At 30.6% G+C, this 22,794-nt stretch overlaps 2 protein-coding genes across 2 annotated transcripts; both read left to right on the top strand.

Annotated features, from left to right (window-relative positions):
- The first annotated feature begins 4,790 nt into the window (after positions 1-4,790).
- On the top strand, positions 4,791-10,663 carry LOC134279684 (uncharacterized). The gene is made up of 8 exons (XM_062762110.1): positions 4,791-4,912; positions 5,036-5,065; positions 7,018-7,119; positions 7,565-7,665; positions 7,806-7,911; positions 8,334-8,504; positions 9,585-9,745; positions 10,467-10,663. Exons 1-8 carry the CDS (start codon positions 4,846-4,848, stop codon positions 10,569-10,571), a joined length of 843 nt encoding a protein of 280 aa, XP_062618094.1. The 5' UTR covers positions 4,791-4,845; the 3' UTR covers positions 10,572-10,663.
- A 7,918-nt stretch (positions 10,664-18,581) lies between these two features.
- LOC134279683 (uncharacterized) lies at positions 18,582-22,422 on the top strand. Its single transcript, XM_062762109.1, has 8 exons — positions 18,582-18,654; positions 18,800-18,829; positions 19,430-19,531; positions 19,890-19,990; positions 20,209-20,314; positions 20,471-20,641; positions 21,652-21,812; positions 22,267-22,422. Exons 1-8 carry the CDS (start codon positions 18,588-18,590, stop codon positions 22,369-22,371), a joined length of 843 nt encoding a protein of 280 aa, XP_062618093.1. The 5' UTR covers positions 18,582-18,587; the 3' UTR covers positions 22,372-22,422.
- The last annotated feature ends 372 nt before the right edge of the window (positions 22,423-22,794 follow it).

Genomic DNA, 22,794 nt, shown 5'->3' with positions numbered 1-22,794 from the left:
TAACAACAAAAAGCTTCATTATAAGGATATTCTCATTAATACTTATATGAATTACTATATGAATAAAGTTTACTTTTTACACTAACACATCATTAATACTAATGTCGGATATACTGGTAAACCCTCGAATTTGAAACAAAGACATAGATTTTGTGTATTCCCTAGCCACTCTTGTAGATATGATAGAAAAATGTCAAAACAATATTTTGCTGATGCTTACCAGTATTAATCTTACTTATGTCAGTATATTTTAAATACTTTTTAGATTAAAAGAGAGAGAGACAGATCATCAGATACATGTGAGATAAAATTTTTAAGAGCAAAATTTATTTTTGCATAGCTTTTGACTGCATACCAACGTCTCGAATTAAAATGATTAAAAAAAAAAGAAATATATCAAAACAGTAAATTGAAGAAAAAAGATTGAATATATGTTTCGTTTGAACCTTTTTCATTAAAAAAACGTGCACAAATACGCGAGTTTGTAAATTAAAAAATATAGTAAAACTTAGATTGCGAAGTCACTGGTGAAATAACTTCGTTTTAACCGTAGTTAAGAAATTTGTTTTTATCATAGTAAAATGAGGTATATGGATTTATATAATCAGATTTACGTTATATCCGTGAATTTGCAATATACCCGTTTATGCTAAACTAGTTATCATATATCATATCCAAAACATTTGTTCGGATGATAAATAAATTCGGATTAAATTAGACTTATATGCTTGTTTCGGAAATAAATTTTACCCGCCGTACATGTAAAATGTGTTTTTTCCATATATAGTATTTGATATTTTTTTTTAAGTTAATTTGATAATAGATAGACTTATAATATAATGTGTAACTTGTAAAAAAAACGTTGCATGTAGGCCCTGAATATTTTAGATTAGGCTAGGCATTGTAATAACCAAAGTATTTTATTTTTAAAAATCCTCTTATCATGTTTATTATCACTGAATTTTCTTTTTTATTTTCAGTAAATTGAAACACAGACCTTCAATAATTTCACGTGTTATTATTATATGTATTAATTTTTTTGATTTTTAAAATTTTTTAAAAGTTAACTCCTGTGATGTTATTTTGTGTTTTCGAATTGAAAGGCTTTTGAAAAATTTTATAATGTAAAAAAAAAATAATAAAAATCAAGGTTCATAATGTTTATATAATGTATCTGTTGCTTATATTTAAGGAATAACTGTCTTATTTTTCGATTTCATGAATTGTAAAATATGACAATGGCATAGTTGAAGGTGTTTATTAAAATTATCACAAAAATCATTATTTGAAAAATCAATTTCTTTGTCAGTTTGATTCCAAAGCCTGCTCCAAGCCCTGCTTACACAGCTGTTTGTCCCGCTTGCACGTGGTTTTTTTAATACATTGATGGGGAAAAAATACATGACATTTTCTAATTTTATACATGACATTGGAAATTCAATAAGCATTGCACTGCATACCTTTGTCATTTTACATGTAATGCAATTACCAGAATAGCAGTGTTACTTTGGACTGAATGACTTCTATACCATTTCACCTTCGTGACCATGACAGGTTCCTAATGTTCCCAACGATGGTCCAACGTAAAACTTCCTATTTATTAGAAGCAGGTCCAGAAATAAAAGTTAAAAAAAGTGTATTTACAAGTTGGTAGTACTAGTTCTTGCTGTATATATACAAAAAAAATGTGTCTTATCAAGCTTAAAATAGAGGCCATTGTTAGTGTTCACCCACCCAAAATATTTACAATTGTTAACTTTTTGAATTACTGTACATATATCTTTTTATCCATACGTTAATTTTTCGGTTTTTGCCTTGAAAATGTCTTATCAAATTGATATCATTTTCGGATGGTTCACTGTTTCTAAATTAAAGAACGTGTCCTATCAAGTTGGTAGTAGTATGTTGGCTCAACATTCACAATTTTGTAATACACACAAGTGTTATTTTGTTTACAAAATATCTGCCAAAATCTTTTAAAAGATGAAATATAACAGATTTTAACTTCGCAATTAAAGCTTCATTATAATTAGGAGTATATCAACGTGCCATTAATACTTATATGAATTACTTATATGAATAAGTGTTAACTTTGAAATTACACTAACACATCATTTTTTGAATACTTATATTTACGGATATACTGGTAAACCCTCTTAATTTGAAACAAAGAACAATGGCTCATATGATATTTGGTTATGTATAATGGTGCGCTAATGTTGGGCAACTCTTGTAGATATGATAAAATTATTATCATTAGAGAAAATATTTTGCTGATGCTTACCAGTATACCATAATCTTACTGAGCATCAGTATATTTTAACCGTATTGATGTACTTTTTAATTGACAAGAGAGAGAGACAGATCCTCATATACACTTTGTAAGATTTATAATATGTTTGCCTAGGCACAGCTGGAATTTAATTTTGAAACATATCTTTCAAATGACTGCATACCAACAGTCTGTTGGGTCGAATTAAAATGATTAAAAAAAAAGAAAATATGAATCGGTTACAAAACAATGTAAATTGAAGAAAATTTAAGATTGAATCTAATTTGGCATTTTGGACCAAATTTGTAGATTTTCACCAAAAAACGTGCACATTGCGCCAACATTGAGTTTGTAAATGAAAAAATATAGAAAACTTAGTTATTGACCAACGTCAATAGGAACATTGGGCCATGAAATAACTTCGTTTTAACCGTAGTTAAGAAATTTGTTATTTTATCATAATAACAAAATGATCGTATATGGATTTATCCTACTTGAAAGTACAAGATAACTTTTACAAGGCTATAAAACTCTTATAAATTATCAAAACAAAATAAATTATCAGTGATTAAATGTTTTGTTTTTATACAAGAAAAATAATTAAAGTATAAAATAACAAATGTGTTTTGATGATTAAAACAATAAATAATTTGCCCCTATTTAGATTGAAATGTGTGACTAGTAAAATACATTTCCGAAGTCACTTAATTTACTTATATACATTTTAACACACCGTACCAAACATGTAAAATGTCATGTTGATAAAATTAAATTTATTCAGAAAAACATAATTTGGCTGATATTTGAAGTTAATTAATATCAAACTCTTCTGTACATGTATTTTAACAATACAAGTTGTCTCAAAATCGTTGTGGTGTATGACGTCATAACCAAATTACGTTAATCACTTTCACAATTACATGACGGGGAAATAATAAACATGATATACTTGGCAATTTAGTATAAAAAGTATGTTTAGTACCAAATATTACAATTTAGTTTGTTTGGCATTGTAATAAACCAAAAAGAATAGTAATTTTATTTTTAAAAATCGAAAGCTCATGAGAAGGATTAAGAGAGGGATCATTATCCTGCCTGTTATATACTGTGACAAACCTGTAGTTCTACCCTTTTCTGTTTGTACCAAAATTTTTTGTAAATTGAAAAAGGACGTAATACCTTCAATAATAACACGTGTTATTATTATATGTATTACATTTTTTTATTTACCTAAATTTTTGTAAAACATGTATACATGTATCGCTTGAAGTGAGCTCAACTTTTATCTTTATTAATGTTTTAACTGTATTTTCGTTATAATTGAAAGGCTTTTGAAAAATTTTATAATGTAAAAAAATATTGAATAAAAATCAAGGTTCATAATGTTTATATAAGGGCTTTTACCATTATATGTTACAAAAATATAACCTTAATATATGTATTTTTTGTCATTTCATGAAGTGATCAATCGATTGGCTTGTCATAATAATTTGCATAAACCCGAAGGCGTTTTGCAATATTAAAAGATCCCGCAATGCTCAATCGATTGATCATCTTCATGAAATTGAAAAATCTGACAGTTATTAAATTTCCCCAAATTATATTTACACAACTTTACATTCCTCCAATCCACGTGCTCCAAGCCCTGCTTCTGTCCAAGCTGTTTGTCCCGCCCTGCACGTGGTTTTTTTGGAACCGCGCCAATACATTGATGGGGAATATTGAAATAATACATTTACATTTGGTAATTTTATCTCGGACAAAGACATTGGAAATGTAAATATTATGTAATCCAAAGTACATATTTTTGTCATTTTACGTGTTCTGATCATATTAAGAAGTTGCAGTTTTCTTTACAAAAATAAAAGTGCCATATAAAGGTATGAACCCCAAGGAATCTCATAAAAACCAGACTTCTTTAGTTCTTAGATCGCGCCGTATACATTCCTTTTACGCATTGTTCGGCCATATTAATTTATACCCCCGCTTGAAAAGCGGGAGGGTATATAGTAATCGGTATGTCCGTCCGTCTGTCTGATATGCTTTGGGGTACACATTTCTTTTCTGCAACTCCTCTCATACCACTGAATGAGATTTGATGAAACTTTCACAAAATATTTATAATTTATAACATATTGTCATTGTGCACTTCTTGTTTTACTTTTTGATCCGACACATATTTTAGGTTTCCGACAGCAAAAAATAGACACTGCCATTATATTCATATGGGAGGCGGGAGGTATAAATTAGTGAGTTCATTACTCACTGTACCTCTAGTTTTTTTTAGCCTCCATCTCTAAATAAGAATATTTGTATGAACATTTTTCGAATCCATGTGCAACATTTGGAATTGATTCAGATATTGAACTACAATGTACATGTAGTTATCACCCAAAAATGCCACCGTTTCGATATGACTTCAAAATCATATAGATAAATATACAGTAAGGTGGTCGCATGTTTTCTAAACTGAAAAAAATCCATTTTTTTGACATAATTATCATCATACGCAATTTTTGCAGAAATCATTAATACGGACGCGTTGGCCCTTGTTATACTCGTACCATCCTGTCATGACTTTGTCCATCTTTCCCTGTCTTGTATTACTTGTTGGATCCTGCAGCGGATTTATATTTGGATGTAAGTGCTTTCACGGATTATTGAGTTTCTTGTTACTTTTTAATCAGTTTCAGTATTTAGTTAAATATACTATTATTTTATAATATTTGGATCTCAATTACACATATTCATTGTATTTTTCAGCAAATGTGCATCCCTGGGACGGATTGAAAGGTAAAATCTACAATGCAACCAATGATTAAAACACTCCTCCACATACTGGTATAAAAAATTAATTGTTAGATTGGCTCCCTTTATAAGGAGAAAATTCTTCAAAACCATGTCAGTTTTTTAAATGTAATCATGCAACAATTAAAACGAATTTGAAATGGTTGATAAACTTCATAAAATCATTACAAGGAAAGATCCAAAGCGATTGTCAGTAAATGTTTTACCAAGCCCCTTTTTTACTCAACGAAAATATTAACAGCAGTAAAGGACAAACTTCAGAAGAACTGTACAACGATAATTTGAGAAGTGAAGTAAATCAGATGTGGTACTTACAAGTTAATAAGTAGATAACCAAGTTTTAGCATCAAAATAGGCGACTTTCAACACTTTACATACACCATAGTCAGCGGACTTTTCATCAGAAATTGAATTTTTAAATTTACTTACCCTGCCATTGGTCATTTGCATATTTCTTTTGTTAAATGTACACAAGTACCCCGAAGTTCCTAACTTACAAGATGCTCGAGTTTCCGATTTACAGTATCTACGTAGATTAATTGAAGCTCAAGTCTATCGGAATTCTTATGGGTACCAATTGCACCTCGCTGCTACCAACCTATTTTTATATTCATGTAAGAAAAATTTGTTTCATATTTGAATATTTTACAAGAAAGGGGCATTTATGCATGTTACATTAACAACAACAACAAGAAAAGAAAACGGCGATAAACGCGATCATGATTCTATTTTCCCCCTTCAATACTCTTTTATTTGTGTAGGAATGCACCTTTTCACCTGCATGTGGGGTATAAGTCTCCCAGCTGATTCGATTAACAAAGGCATGTACTTCAAACAAACAGTTTCCAAAACGAGCCAAGCTATTGGCAAAGAAGTTAATGAAACAAGGATATCAGCAGTGGCATTTGAAGTCATCATTTCTTTGGTCGAAACAACGATCATGTCAGCAAGTACAATCTATCATCAAGCCGACTGCTGACTGGCGTTTAACATATCAAAGATAAGAAAAAATATCTGAGAACATTTCCGTTGTATTAATGTGGACAATAAGCTTACGGCGGGTGTGAACGGTCGACAGCGGATGCTTACTTATGGTACTCTATCCCACCTAGCTTTGGTCAGTGTATTTGCTCTGCTGCTGATTGTATTGTTTTAATGGACTTGTGTTGTTATACTGTTTATTATCTCCATATTTCAATGAAGAACTCGATATAGGATTTAAGATCAATTTTAAAAATACATACATTTATGCAAAATGACACTATGATCTGAATGTCTAATGAAAAATTCAAAACTCACAACTGTAGACTGTAATTATTGTTTTGTTTTCTTTCACTGTTACACACATATTTATATACTTTGTTGGAAGTTAGATGGTAGTATTTTTGCGCACTAGTATTTGATGTCGGGATGCCTGTATATATATATATTTACAAAAAAAATAATGCATTTTTTTGTTTCAGCTTGAGAACTAGAACTAGTTCCGGACAAAAAATGTAATTATGTTAAATCAATATAAAACTCTTCAATAATTAGCACATTACAAATGATAGACGTGTACGATATACTTGTTTTTTTTTTTATGTGTACCTTATCCCAGACTCTGATTTTTTGAGAATCTCTTGTCACTTAAAAACATTTCCCGCAAAAACATACACCGCAGTACACAAATCTTGTACATCGTACGGCCCGACTGCTTAGAGAATGCTAAAGAGTGCTACCTAAATCCTTAAATACATTCAACATTGGTTAAAAAAAGGAAAGGAACTCTTTTTTTCTTACAATTTCAGGAGACTTTTTTTAAAAGACTTAGTATCAACTTTGCAATTTTAGTGACTTTGGGTTGTAAAGCTTCATCAGTAAAAACATTGTAAATTTCTGAGAATTAGGGTAAACCTTTCGATTGCAGTCAATTGTATCCATTTTTTAAATTTCAGTGACTTGGGGTATAAACCCTTTCAATAGTATCAACTTTGCTGACATGCCCAGAACAGAGGCCGAGGCCGAACAGAGTGGATTTACAATAATATCAGGTTGTGGTGAGTATATTTTGACTATTTTTTAGAATATCTGGATATTTCAATGGTCGAAATATAAAATGCTATTGAGTAGAATTATATCTGGATGATAATACATGTAGATTGAATTTGCCTACAAAATGAGTATCAACTTTGCCAACAAAAACATTTAATATGTTTTATCTTTTAATTTATTTGTTTACTTACATTCATATTAGGTGGACATTCACTGAATATGGTTGTGTATATAAAAAAGATATTTTTCATGCAGAATATAGCATAAACTATGAAACTTTATATCTTATTTCAAACTCTTGACTGTTTTGGTTTAATCTGTAGAGAAAAAATCTAAATTCTTAAAACACTTCATATCTCAGCATTCAAACCTTAAAAAACTCGTATTTTTTCAACTTGAAAATCTGATACCTTCTAAAAGTGTATAAATGTACACGTATGTCACATTTAGAACATGAAAATTTTCTTGGAAAGAGATACATGAAAGACAATGACCCTGCTGTCATCCTTATTTATGACGTCAACGGCTACATTGCTGGTATCCAAGCCGGGGTAAGCTAGCATTCAGGACCATACAATTGATGTGTGTTTTTCTTTAAAAGTGTGATGAAAACTTTTGGATTTATTATGAGGAAATCCTTAACAAATAACAAGCTAATTACATGAGGGCAACTTGGCTTTTGAATTAACAGATACCCACAACTCTGAGTAATGGTTATCCATCCTTAGAACTTCAGAAACATCCATTTGTCAGAGATTTTGACAAGCATTACATTACAGCTTACTTTGTGTCACCAGGTATAAAATAAATTTCTCATTATGAATTTAATTTTAATGAATGGTAGTTATATATGAAGGTAAAGTATTGTTTATATAATAATCTATATGTATTGATATTATAATAAAGTACTCTGAAAATTATTAAAATCTGACACTCATTGCAGGTTTAGGGGAGTGGTTGATTTTTAGTGTTTATTATGCTGATAATTGTTGATTTTAGCTGTTTCCAGGCCTGTGGGTCATAAAACTAAAACGAGTCTACATGTACTTTTGATTTCAGTCTCACATTTCCCAAAGGATTTAATAGTGGAAAAGTGAGACTGAGATCAAAAGTGAGCTCGTCTAAGTTTTATGTCCCAGGCCAGTTCTAGTCTGGAATGGTTCTGGTGATTAGTTCTATATCATATTTTTTTGTTTATAATATACTATATTTTATACAGATTTGATATGTACACGTGGGCGCACTTCCAGTGAGGTTAGTACCCAGGGTACAGGGACCGATCTGTACATACAAAATAGTACTAACCCAATGGAGTCTATAAAAATACCCCACCAGGAGGCCGACATTGGATCGACAAAATGGGTCAAAGGTCACTGCTTTCCGGCTATGGGTAAACACTTTTATTTTCTGATGAAGGATTTACCTGATTGTATCAATTGTTAGAACTATGTTTGAGACAATATAAAATGTTAACGTTGTTTGCATTATTTAAAAAAAAAACCATTTTCCCATTATAAAAATATGGAATCTATCTGTTGCAATTCTAATTTAATCTCAATGACCAGCATCTAAATTTCCATATGTTAACTATATCGTATGTAATCAGAATCTTAAAAGTTCAGAATAAGGTTTAAGTTCTGCAGCAATATACCACCAATATCAGAATTCATATGAAGTAGAATTTATCAAAATGCACGTAAATGAAAATTAAAGGAAAAGTCTCTTGATGTGGCCTTCAGTTTAACATTTAGATACCGATATATATCGAAGAGGTTTGATCAATCAACAATATTCGTTTTCATTCCTGACACATGTTTCAAATTTAAGTATATTACAAAAAATGTATATTTTTATTCTTACTACAAACATGATGACTTTAACCCTTCTGTTGTCAACTTCCCTAAGTATGTATACCATGAACAATCACCATAGATCATACTCTATGTACGATCAATTCCAAAATTAGTCAATGTATTGATTAATAAGTTGACAAAAACAATATTTCAACATTCCCGATTAAACTCAATAGTTCGCAAAGACTATCTTCAATGCAATGACCTTGTCACCAACTATCATCTCTTATTTAGTCGAATGTTGGTTGGCGTTTAACAAACTAATTGTTAATGCTTTTTGCACTAAATTGTCAATGGAGTTTTTCTTTATTCCCCAATTATGACAAGGAGCGCACGGCGGTGACTGGTCGACAGGGGATGCTCACTCCTCCATGGCACCTGATCCCACCTCAGACCTTTAAGAGGTCGATCGTGTTTGTTCTCCTCCTGATCAAAATTGTGTACTTAGTACAGTGTATGTCACTTTTGTAATGTTTAAATGGACTTTAGAGTTTGAATACTGTTTATTATCTCAATAAATTTGAAAAAAAAATAAAACAATAACCTGACGTTACAAAGCAATAAAAGGACTTTAAACCATTTACATAATGAAAATTTGCGTGACTTTTATTTCGTAGGTGTTCATTATTGGTACGACATTTCTCTCGACATGTCATGTGATCAACTTTTCCCTGTGTTCCTTCTATATAATGGAGGAGTCTTGAATGCGTTTGGATGGGCTTTTAAGGCAGAGCTTCCATCACCAAGATACGAACATCTTTCCCAATCAACGTTCAAAGTATGGATACTTGATTAATATTATTGTTTACGGAGTATCAAAAAAAAAATACTATTAATATGTATGCCAAACTGGATTTCTTTTTGGAAGTCATAAAGTTTTGGCATACTGATTCCCCAATCGGTCTTTTCAAAAAGGGTAAGGAATAAAGTCATTGTACCTGAAGGATTACATATGTCACTGATTATAAAACTGATCATATATGGCTTAATTCCTCGGTCATTTAATATTTTTGAAAATTGACACAAAACCAATTGAATTAACTGCATATTTAGTATATGAGTGGCTACTTTATCCATAACAGCAAGCATGTTATACTTTCAGAAGCAATTTTATTTTTAGAATGTAACATTTAAACCTGGCATGTTTCCGAATTATTTCACAAATAAATACGAACAATTTAGTCGGTTTGACCTTATGCCCTACAGGGAGCATAGCGGAAAGGTAAATTGAGTTGGTTGTTTTCAAACATGACGTATGGTCACTCATTGCAAATTTTTTTTAAAAGAATCCTTTTGTCGTATTAGGCATTGCACAATAATTATTTTGAAATTAATTGTTCAGAGATCATAGTTTGCGCTTTCTTAAAACTACTACACTACGTTAATAATTATCTTTTCAGTATTATAACCATTTGATATTGAACATATAGCCTATAATTGAATACTAGTATCAAGCAATTTAGTAATTTAGTATTTTCTTTAATTTCCTTTCATTATAGGCTTTCATGCAAGTCAAACCTAGTTGTCTTGACCAATCAGGGACGCTTTCCACACTTCATATTTACCTTAATGGACGTCCACAGACTGACTTTCTCTGCGATTAAATTTTTCTCTCGTGTATTTCATACCGTATTTAGTTTCAGTTTGTAAATAAGTAAGACCATTACAACACTTCAAAATAAAGAAATCAAGGAATAGACTATTCAATCTTTTTTTTTTGCTTTCTCTTGATTGCTTCTTCTCGAAAATATGCATGACCTTTTTCCATTTTAAAAACGATTAAGATTCCCCTTTATAATGTTTTTGCCAAGTTAATTGAAACATGACCGGTTGTTCATTTGTAGATTTTACAAAAATGACTGACAGATGTCTAGAAATAGAGTAAAATGCAAGTGAGCTTACAATATACAGTACTTTTTAAGCACTTTTAATCTTAGATTGTTATCATCTATGTCTTGCATGGAAAGCAGATCAAAATAAGTTTTTAAAATAAATGTGAATCGGAAGAAAAATAGACTTCAGTAAACCATGTCCTCTCAAATTTTATTTGATTAAAGTTTTTAAAATGAATGTGAATCGGAAGAAAAATAGACTCCATATATACCCTATACCCTGTCCTCTCAAATTTTGAATGATTATAAAAAATCATCATATTACATGATACAGAGACTTCCGGGTGAATGAGTTCTGATACGCCGATGATAGAAATCAATATTGTTTTGTATAATGTTCTATTCATGGGAACACTTTTAATTGAAAGTACTTTTCTTGGAGCGAAAAATCAGTTTTAATTATTTTTTATAATGTATCTTTAGAATTACAGTGTATATTTCAGTCGAGCATTTTAAGGTCACCTGAGGACTCAAATGAACTATTGTCTCATAATACGTTATCCGCAAAGGTTTGAACATTTTCAACTTCTCTAAAATGTCAGATCAACCTTAATCCTTATTTGACATAAACAAGATATAGGTATAACTTCTTTTCATTCTATTGAAAGGGGAGAGGAAAATTCTTTCACTAAATAAAAAAATCTATATTAGTAGTTGATCTATGATCATACGATATGATATGAAAACATTACACCTTCCACAATCGTGTTTCTGCCTATGGATATTTACCAAACCAACTATTTGAATGGTAATAAATTAGCCCTGAATTATATATAATATAAATTATTATATTATTAATTATATATATATTTTTAAAAATTCAACCAATTCCCTTGAAATGGTTAAGCCCATGACTTAAGCTTTGTCTGTTGTATTCAAGAAATACAATGCGTTTCTTCTATCTCAATATAACACAGACAAATTATTGGTATGATTATTATATGAGTTAAGTCTCTATCGATATCGTTAATTTTGTGCTTTCTGGGTACACAGGCAAAAGTGGTTCTTATAAATTTATATGAAATTCACATGAATTTCATGTGAATTATTAGCATGAGAAAAGGACGAAAACAATACATTTCAAGTGATTTTGACATTCACCCATTCTCAATATAAGGGCTCAAATAATGTCGCCTCGTTTTCATTTAGAAGAAATACCACTGATGTAATTTTTAAATCAACATTATAAATAGTCATATAACAATGAATAAGAATTCCTATTTATCGATATGAAAGGGTATTTAAAATGTTCCAAATTCATATAGTAGCCTATTTGAAATGTACGTTACTGTCGCTGAGGCAAATATTATGCTGAATCCCCTCTGTGTAATATATAGTTTTGATTCTCAAGTAAAAATTTTCTGATAAGTTAAACCTTGTATCATATATATTTCTTTTCATAACAATAAATACATTTTCTTTGTGATAATAAATAATTTTTATATGTGCAATGTCCCTGTCGCTTAATTTTTTCAAAATTACAAGCAAACACAAAGATTATACACCATATAGTTTTGTTCTCCTTTATTTATTGATGGGCTAAATTTGAAATTTCAAAGGATTAATTACTCCTACTTAGATAATGTAACATGAAATTGAACAATTTTAGCAACTTTTATAATTATGTTTACGGAATAAAAGACATTTTCAATCGTAGATATAAGAAATAAATGTACGTTACCTATATTCTTCCATTAAGAATATATATTAAGCGGAAAATATAACGACTTGAATAAGCAACCCCTTGTATCCTGTAAAGTGGCAAAGATATTTTGCTTAACACAATTAAAAATTATTTTTTACATGAAAAGTGTTCATTTGAAATGTACGTGATTGAAATAATTATTTTGAAATTCGAATTAAGTTCAGCACGATTTTCATGTTTGCTCATTTTTCACACACTCGAATGTGTACACAAAGGAAAGTTTCAAAGGTTGGAGGTCGGCTTCCCAAAATTAATAAAAGAAACGTTTCTGATATTGAAAAAAATATATTAATCTATTATACAATATAATTTTGATAATTGGTATATATTTCTGAATGAAACCTGTATGATGCATTTCTTATGATATGCAAGTTCAAATAGTATCAAAATATTGCGTGTCAAACGTACGCTTGTGGAAGAGAATTGATTTTTATATTTGAAATGTACGTTACGTATGGTAACGTACATTTTGCGATTAAATTTTTTTTTTATTTAGTCAATGATTGCGTTTACACGAAATAATCGTTACAATCCATTTGACAACTGACCACATTCAAATCCATCTAAATGCACCCCCAATCTTCGTAAATGTGGTAACTGTTAATATGCTAGATCAATTTTTTTCAAAGTGTCTTAAATTCATCTTTAGCAACCTTTTTGCAGTTTTTTACTTTTAATATGCGACTTTTCGTCAATATTAATTCAATTGTTGTTGATAATTTAAAACAAGATATGCATAGGCTTAAATTGGTAAAAAAAAAAAAGAAAACAAAACAAAACAAGAAAAATGAAACAAAACAAATGAACACAAGACGGTCATAGTGTACATTTCAAATACTGAAAGGCACACAATACTCAGATTTGTTATCAATCCTTGTCTTGGGAAATTTTTCAGAACTGCAAAAGTACGTTGTTTGAGTTAAATGTGTTGCAACATAAAATGAAATTGTTAACAAGACTCTCAATATATTAATATGATTTATATTAAGTTTCAATGGCCAAAACAAATTTGTTAGATCATAGCAAAATACGTCTGACTCTTATATTGTATCACAGGTATAACCTACGTCCTGTCAATTTTGAACAGCACAAAAGAATGGAAATTACTGAGGTGGACAGGACTCCCCAGTAATATGTGAGATGAACGTTACCGATGACGTGACATTCATGTAGTTGGTGACAAATAACCACGTTTTGTATACATTATGATTTCTTAAAACACTTCATTGAAATGATTTTTATGTCAATAATTGCTTTTTTTCAATTATTTTTTATTACTAATTTTCATATTATTACAAGCTTGAAATTTCACGTTACCTAGCATTTTAAGGCAGTCGTGTCTTTATATGTGGTGAACATATAACACAATGTCTACATAATACGTTATCCTTTTTGGACATAAACTTCTGAATTTTTAGATCAATTTTAAGCTTTTTGACATTAAACAGAAATATATCTTGAAATGTACTTCATTTACTTATTGTCTAAATCGGCATGGATATATGTTAGGAAAAGACAGTAACTACAAAATAAAATTTTACTATATGTACATGTTGATCTATTCATACGATCTGATATGAAAATGACACCTTCCACAACTGATCGCTCTATTTAGAGATATATTTAAAAAAATGTTTTTATACATCTGGATCAAAATATATAATTGTTTTTTAAAAGGAAAAATTTCGTATGCCAAAAATATCCCTTGCTGACAGAGTTGGTAGGATGTGCTGGTGTTAAGACGGGATATTCCAATTGTGATTTTAATGACTACATTTTTATTTTACATATCTTTTTGGACATTGAAGAAAGAGTATGTACATTTCAAGTCATTTCGATAAAATCACCCTTAATTTTGTGTTTGTCATTATTCCATGTATTAAAATTTGATGAAAAAAAAATTGGAAACAAAATCTTCAGATAGTTTCTTTCAAAGGTAATTGATAGAAAAATTGTTATCTTGAACTTCATTTTTTAAAAAATCAGAGAGGCATTTGTGCCCTTATATTGAGAATGGGTGATTAATAACTTTCATATGAAGTGAACATATCGCATAGATATCTTAAAAAGAAAACATCACATGAAAGTGAAAGACTTTTTTAAAAAAATATATAAATGTCATACAAAGTTTTTCACATGAAATGCGCATGAAAAGTAATGTTTACATGAAATAATGTCTTTTCAAATAAAAAGCTAATGACATGAATATCATGTGAGCCACTGTTCCCTGTGTGGAGTCCAGAATGGAGCAGGTCATGATATCAGACATTGTGTACGATACCTAATAAAAAGAATGAAGATAACAAACAGTGATCGATCTCAAAACATTTAAGGAATGAAGCTTATTTCATCTTATGTTATACGATGTAACATAATTTGGGCAGTTTACGCATTATAAACCGCGAAGCGAAGCGGTTTATAAAAAAGCGTAAACTGTCCCAAGTTATATTATATCGTTGAAATAGGCTTCATTTTTCTAATGATTTAATTTCAGTGTAGACAATGCTAGAGACAATTTTTCCTCCAGAAAAAGGCATCAAAATTAGCATATTTTAAAAGTAACGTCAAGCAAAGTAATAGGTTTTTGACGTGTAACAGCTAAATTAAATTATTCACAGAAATACAATTTTTTGAATGGGACACACACTAGAACCCCTTGGAAATTCAAGAGGTGTTAAGGAGGAGTAAGCATATCCTATCGACCGGTCACACCCCCCCCACCCACCCCCATGATCTTTTGTTTGTTTTGTTTAATGTCCTTCTAGAGAAGTTTTCACTCATACATGGCGACTCCACCACTTGCCAGTGGAGAGCTGCAAATTTTGTCCAATTCTTGACAATTTTTGCCATTGAGCAGTGGGTGATCTTTTTTGGTGCCAGCAGGTACCTACTGCAACGCAGTTCCTCAATTTCTGTGGTCTCATCCGAATGATCGGTCTCCACGTCCCAAAATGGGATTCGAACCCGAGATGTAATGATTAACGTCTTACTTTGCGCCAAACTTCCACCAGACTTCGTTTATACCAATCGCGGAGTGTGCAGAGGACTATGGGTAATATGACTTCGCGCCTCTAGAGCAGACCCTTTAACCACTGGGCCACGCAGGCGATGCATTCATCATGTAGACGGAACATTCCGATCGATCCGTAGTCGAAATAAGTATAAAACAACGGCCTAACAATTTGTCTGAAATTAGTCAGACAAAATACGACGCAATTATATTGTCATTGTCATTATAATTACCATAGAATTTACGGAATGCAGACTTTAAACAACATACAAGTAGTTTAAAACCCTGTTACATCAACTTATCTGTCGGAAACTTCCCATGGCTAAACATTGATCGTTCTCAGATCGAGCATCCTAAGCTTTTTGAGTATAAGTTGGGAGATGCATGTGATAGTGAAAAACCCCTGCATAAATTAGCAAAGTTGACGTTGAAGAAGTTAAAATCATCTTGCTTGTCATACAATTTCATTATCTATTGGACCTTATCGTCTATTGTCAGTAAAACATCCAAATATGATGACGTTGCGGACTCTGTGATGTCTTTAACTTCACGTTTACTTGCATGTATCGAATGTGTCAAATAAATAAATGTAACGATTAATAATACGTTGTCGAGATATCTAAAGTCAACTTGAAGTATTCAGCAATTTTATTTATTTATTTTTTTTTTTTTATTTATTTATCTATTTTTTTTTCTTTCTTTTTTTTTGTAAAAAGTTTTCTGAATAAATTCTGTTTCAAAGAATATGAAATCTGGTCAGGTATGATGGAGCATAATTAGTGACAACGGAATTCCAACAGATCAGAATTTTGAATACCTCCACGCAATACAATCGTTCATAAAAAATCAATTAAGATTTTTACTGTTTTTATATATATTTTTTACTGTATATATCATTGTTCGTTATCTTCACCCTTTTTCAAGTATGACATTTTGGAGATGACGAGAAGTCATCAAGCTCAAAAATCCAAATAAACAAAACAAATAGGAAGTAAAGCAAACACGAACCTCTTCAACAACAAACTAGAATCTCTAAAACAACAAACAAGAAGATCTAAAACAACAAACAATAATCTCTAAAACAACAAACAATAATCTCTAAAACAACAAACAAGAAGATCTTTAAACATCAAAGGGGCGTTAAGGTGACAAAGAGAAGTGAGAATATTCTGTTGACAAGTCAAAACTGCAGTATGCTCCTTGTCATGATGCGAAACGGAAATTAATGTGTAAAGAATGGTGTAACAATTTCAATGATGATTCACCAATTCAGTTTCAATCCTACATTGAATTGAATAACTCTCGAAATAAAAGACACCACAGAGTCTGACCCATCTGTTTCATATTAGCGTATTTCATTATAGAGAAAGTTATTGATGACCACAATTTGAATTCTTGAAACCGTAGTGACTTCCAATCACTTCCCCGCTATTCAATATATAGCATCGGCTTGCAATTTGGATTTTGATACTCTGTTTCAAAAAAAAAAGTTGAAGACCACTGATATTGCTCATTCTGGTAGAACTCCTTCAATTCAGTCATTTTAAAAAAATATTTGTCTACAATCTCATATCAAACTTTTAAAGAAGACATGTATGTGTTGATTAAGATTTTGATTTTTTTTTGGTCTAGATTTAAAAAAATCATTTTATTCCTGATTCTTGATGATCCTTTTTTTCAATTTTATCATCGATTCATACTTATTTGAATTAAAAGCTTTTCATCGTTACGATCCACGAGTGTTAATTATTCTTAAGATGTCTATTTCTTAATAATCCTCGAGGTGTACTTCAATGATTATCTATTGCTTTTATATGTTAGCACATCATTAGCGCTAATTCCAAATATTGGAATACAGTGACAAAATCTCAGAATTCAAAGACAGTAATATTTCTTTAATTCTCAATGGTAATTCAAAATGGAATATTTCTTAGAACGCTTCCTTGGCACTTTGATTATCAATATTTTCTTAGAAAGGTCAACATTGTTTAATAAACCATGCACGTGTTTAAGCTGATTTAAAAAAAAAAATGTACATGTATGTTTCATAAATGTAATTTTAAAAGAGAAAAAAAATGCAAAAGATTTCCAAGTATGAGAGTACATAATAATCACAGATTAAGAGCTTATTGAACTATTATATCAATCTAATACACTATCTTACGGAAGCCCGTTGAGGCCAGTTCAGAGAGAGAAATATTTCTTATTGCGTTTAATCGCAATAATTATTGCGTTTTTACGCAAAACATTGCGTTTAATCGCAATAATTATTGCGTTTAAACGCAAAACATTGCGATTAATCGCAATAATCATTGCGTTTAAATGCAAAGCACTTTGCATTTAATCGCAAAAAAAAAATATTAATAATTATTGCGATTAAACGCAATAAAAAATATTTCTCTCTCTGAACTGGCCTCAACGGGCTTCCGTACTATCTAACGAAATTAAAAAAAAAAACTTTCTGTACTTTTATTAAGAGAAAGTTTATTATAGCACGACATAGAGCTTGATTCTTTTTTTTCAAATTTACTGATTTAAATATAAAAAGCATTAAATTTGATATACATGTAATTGCGACTTCATTCTTTAATCAGTTCATATACAATCTTAGCTCGCAATGAAATCAAATTATTTCAAATTTCTATTATACAAACTTATTGTATTTCCTACATGCACACTCTATCCAGCATTGTTTATTCAAGTATATGTAAGGGCAATCTGAGATTGCTTTAAATGAGAGAAATAATCTTAAGTCTCATTTCGGAAAATTTAATAAATTCCCATTAAATGCACTATTTACATATAGAAAAATAGTAAGTCTCTGCCACTGTGAAAATGATGACAGGAAAAGTTTGAAACATTTTACATCAAATCATTGAATTTTCCAAAGTTTGCCCGCTCTTTCACCCTTATCAGAAGAAAATCTTAAAGCACCAAGCAGTAAAACAATGTGTGGTACTTCAGTGCTATATATATTAGCTAGATCTACTTGCAATTTACTTCAACTAACAGTATGGCTGTGTCAACGTATATCAATTTGGTTGTGCTTGCTGGTGTATGCAATGGATTCCTATTTGGGCGTAAGTATCATACACTCGTTCATTTTTTCTTCCAAGATATCCGAAGATTTCACATTTTGTTTCAATATTCCAAACCTTGAGATATATCTCTTAATCATATGCAATATGAGACGCAATTAGTACAATGGGTTTTTAATTTTTTCAGCAAAGTCTCATCCCTGGGATGGATTGAAAGGTAAGTGGATGCTTGGGTGTTCTGCTCAGTTACACTTATCCGATGTCTAAAAACAGTATACATGCACAAAGCAGAGTGGGGATTAACGCTGAAGGTGAAATTACAGTACCGTCAAGATTTTGGGAAATCAAGATGCTTATTTAAGAATTTTGTTTTTTCGTCTCATTCTTTAAAAAAATGTGTCCAAAAGAGATAAGGTGTATAGAATATGAATTTCTTTACAAAACTTGTTTTTTTGACATTATGCATATACTGAGATCGTTAAAGGCACCTGATCCCACCTCTGATGTTTTAGGGTTCTGTGTTTGCTCTGCTTCTGATTTAATTTGTTTGAATGAACTTTGACCTGGAAAAATTTTCATTGCATCCACATATTTTGCAATACCGGTATATTTTAAAAATGATTTTTATTTTACATTATACACGTTATACTTATTCATTTTTATACATGTGGTTTAATTTTGTATTAGACTATATTTATTTTATATTATATAAATTAAAAAAATTGAACAAGGATGCATACCTTAAATTCTTTACCTATATTAAAATGTTTGAAAAAAATGAAAATTCATGTGTATAGTTTTTATTCATCCCTATCAGTGACATGGGGTATAAACCCTCTCAGTAGTACCAACTTTGCCAACATGCCGAGAACAGAGGCTGATGCCAAACATCAAGGCTTCACAATGATATCTGGATGTGGTGAGTAGACGATATCTGTAAAATCAGTATAAATAAAAACTTAATAGTAATATCTAGCTGTGTATCGTAAAATAAGTAGATGAATTCGATTTAAACTTGGATTTTATTATATATGAATTGTAATATAATATGGTGGTTATTACAGTTGCCCGGATTAATGTAAATACTCCAAATTCTCTACCTTTATTTTTTATATTGAACATTTATTTAAAACTTTCAAACCAATTTTGATTCCCCCACAATATACCAAATTATAAAAAAAATAGTGTATTAATACTTTTCTGTATATATTGTAAATTCGGCTTATTCGGATGGATACATGTGCGTAATTTCATTTTTTTTTTTTTTTTGGATTTAGGACATCCTAATTTCCTCGGAAAGAGATACATGAAAAATAACGACCCTGCCGTCATCTTGATATACGACGTTAACGGTTACATCGCTGGTATTCAGGCTGGGGTACAGTTTATACGTTTCTAAAAGGAATTTCATTGAAATACACTGCACTGAAAAGATACGTTTTTCAACTTTCCAATTTGTTTAACAGAACAGAAATTTTAAGGTGGCCAAGTACCGGTTATGCTCAATATTTATATTATCTTTTTTTTCATTTTGTTAAAGTATTATTTAACATCCTTGCTGTATATTTTGGGTAAAATGTGTATGCGTCTTTATAGGTACCAACAGGACTAAGCAATGGTTACCCGGCATCAAATCTTCAAAATCATCCCATGATCAAAGATGGCGACAAGCATTATATGACAGCCTATTTTGTCGCACCAAGTATGAGATATTTTATACCAGTTCTTTTAATATCTTCCGTTGTGCTTTATCATTTTCCTTATGAAATATTCAGCATAATATTTGTCATGACATTATTTATTTTAAAAGGTAAAAATGAAACGCTTTTATATCTTTAGATGATGATTTTATTTTCAGATTCGATATGCACACATGGACGTACCGCAGCTCAGTTTAGCCATCAGGGTACGGGGACAGATCTCTACATACAAAATAGTACTGATCCTATGGCCTCTATCAAAATGCCCCATCGAGAATCCGACATTGGGTCTACATTGTGGGTCAAAGGCCATTGCTTCCCTGCCATGGGTAATTTTTCATTGTTTGATTTATCATTTACGAGTTGTTAAAAATAATTTTCATGTTTGTAGATTTTAATTTAAACGATATCTTATCGTATTATAAATGAAACAGATTATTTTTAAATCAAAAATATTAATAGTCCCTACCTTTTTTTATAATTTGTGGTAATCGTCAATATTGAAATATTACTAACTAAAGTTTATTAATTCAGTAAATTGTAACCTTGAGAGATATGTGGAGCCTTAGTGCCTTTACATCACATTGGCATTTAATTAAGCTGTCATTGTTCTATATTTCGACATGTTCATCACTGGTTTGATAAAACTGGTCTGATGTTGTTCGTAAGTTTATAGGTGTTTGGCATCTATTACTGCTGATACATTAGTTTGACAACATTGTTGATACACTGTTCTTTACTGTAGTGGTCTTCATTACTGGTTTGACACTTCTGTTGATTTAATTTTGTATTTAAAGGTGTTTATAACTGGTCTGTCACTACTGCTTCAACATTGTTATTTACAATGTTGGTTTTATTACTAGTAGTTAGACATTTCTCCTGAAATATGTTTCTTTTACTGGTTTGACGTTACTGCTGATACTTTGTTTTTACACTGCAGCTGATACATGCACATTGATATTTTCTCTGTGCGTGCTCATAACTGGCTTAATGGAACTGCTGATACATTTTTCCTCTTTTTGTAGATATTCATTCTGTACTTTATTGATGTACAATCATTACTGTTTTGACATTACTGCTAATACATTGTTCTGTACTTGATAGGTGCACAATCATTACTGAATTGACATTACTGCTGTTACTTTTTTCATTACTCTTTAGGCTTTCATGACTGATCTGACACTACTGCTGATACATTGTTGTTTACTCTCTGGGTTTTCATTACTGATTTAACATAACTGCTGATACTTTTTTTCATTACTCCTTAGGTTTTCATTACTCTTTAGGGTTTCATTACTGATTTAACACCACTGCTGATACATTGTTTTTTACTCTTTAGGTGTTCATTACTGGTTTGACACAACTGCCGATATGTCCTGTGATCGATTTTTCCCTGTTTTCCTCCTATACAATGGTGGAGTTCTCAATGCTTTTGGATGGGCCTTTCAAGCTGATCTGTCCTCAACAAGATATGAACACCCTTCACAATCATCATTTGGGGTAAGCATGTTTGACATTTTCTCTCATTTGCGAAGAACTGTATATAAAAATATAATCATTTAAGTATCCATCTTCTTATGCAGGACTTCATGGTACTTTATAATCACTTTTAAGTGTTTAATTTCCTATTCTTAATAACCGAATTCAAGTATAGGTATTATTTATTTAATGCACTAAAGCATATTTACTTTAGTTTCAATGGTTCTTTTAAAACATATCTTCACAATTCATTTAGTAACGTTTTGCGATTAGCAAATTTAACTAAAATGTTATTTATTTAATAAGAGAGTTACATGTATCACTGCTAAGTTATGGTAGTTGTTTTAAATCCATCCATAATCATTCTCTATAACTTTCGAAGAAAACAAATGATTTAATTTCAATGCTGTTTTTATTCTACAGAAAAATGTATTTTCCAAGAATATTGTTTAAGATTTTTTGTTTATGTTTCCAGGCATTCATGAAAGTCGTGCCAAACTGTCTACGTGACGCAGGAAAACTTTCAACACTACACATTTACCTTAATGGAAACCCACAGACAGATTTGTTATGCAACTAAAGGTGTTTTTGTATAAAACAATGTAATAAATAAAATTGAATATAAAATCCATTATCTTGTGTATTTTTCGAATCAGGAAATAGGTAGGAAAACTACAATGAAATTATTAATCAGAATACAAAAATACTACCTGCGACTGAAGCTATGAATTTCACATCTATAATTTTTAATCTTTTGACCACTAAATATTTCGATTCATATTTGAAAAAAGTAAAAATGCGAGTGAAATTTCATTAAATATTAGAATGCTGTAATATAATGTAGATAAATAAATTTTGCTATACCTTAATTACTTTTACTCTTTATCAGCGAAACAAAATTTTCACGAATAATGGTTACTGTTCTTACAATCTTAAACAATGCTAATATACGCAAAAATGGTTCTTTTTCGCAATTACATTTTACGCGAAAATAAAGTTATCG

This window comes from Saccostrea cucullata, unplaced genomic scaffold (assembly GCF_032062105.1).
Source record: "Saccostrea cucullata isolate Sc308-1 unplaced genomic scaffold, CSIRO_AGI_Scuc_v1 ctg5690, whole genome shotgun sequence".
NCBI classification, from domain to species: domain Eukaryota; kingdom Metazoa; phylum Mollusca; class Bivalvia; order Ostreida; family Ostreidae; genus Saccostrea; species Saccostrea cuccullata.
This window is presented reverse-complemented; position numbering and strand designations above follow the sequence as displayed.

Bases quoted from the DNA above. Each gene is read 5' to 3' on its own strand.
- LOC134279684 (XM_062762110.1), top strand. From the start codon at position 4,846: ATGACTTTGTCCATCTTTCCCTGTCTTGTATTACTTGTTGGATCCTGC. The intron at 5,066-7,017 runs GTAAAATCTACA...TTTAAATTTCAG, and splicing joins TCCCTGGGACGGATTGAAAG to TGACTTGGGGTATAAACCCT. The intron at 8,505-9,584 runs GTAAACACTTTT...TTTATTTCGTAG, and splicing joins TCACTGCTTTCCGGCTATGG to GTGTTCATTATTGGTACGAC.
- LOC134279683 (XM_062762109.1), top strand. From the start codon at position 18,588: ATGGCTGTGTCAACGTATATCAATTTGGTTGTGCTTGCTGGTGTATGC. The intron at 18,830-19,429 runs GTAAGTGGATGC...CATCCCTATCAG, and splicing joins TCCCTGGGATGGATTGAAAG to TGACATGGGGTATAAACCCT. The intron at 19,991-20,208 runs GTACAGTTTATA...GCGTCTTTATAG, and splicing joins TCGCTGGTATTCAGGCTGGG to GTACCAACAGGACTAAGCAA.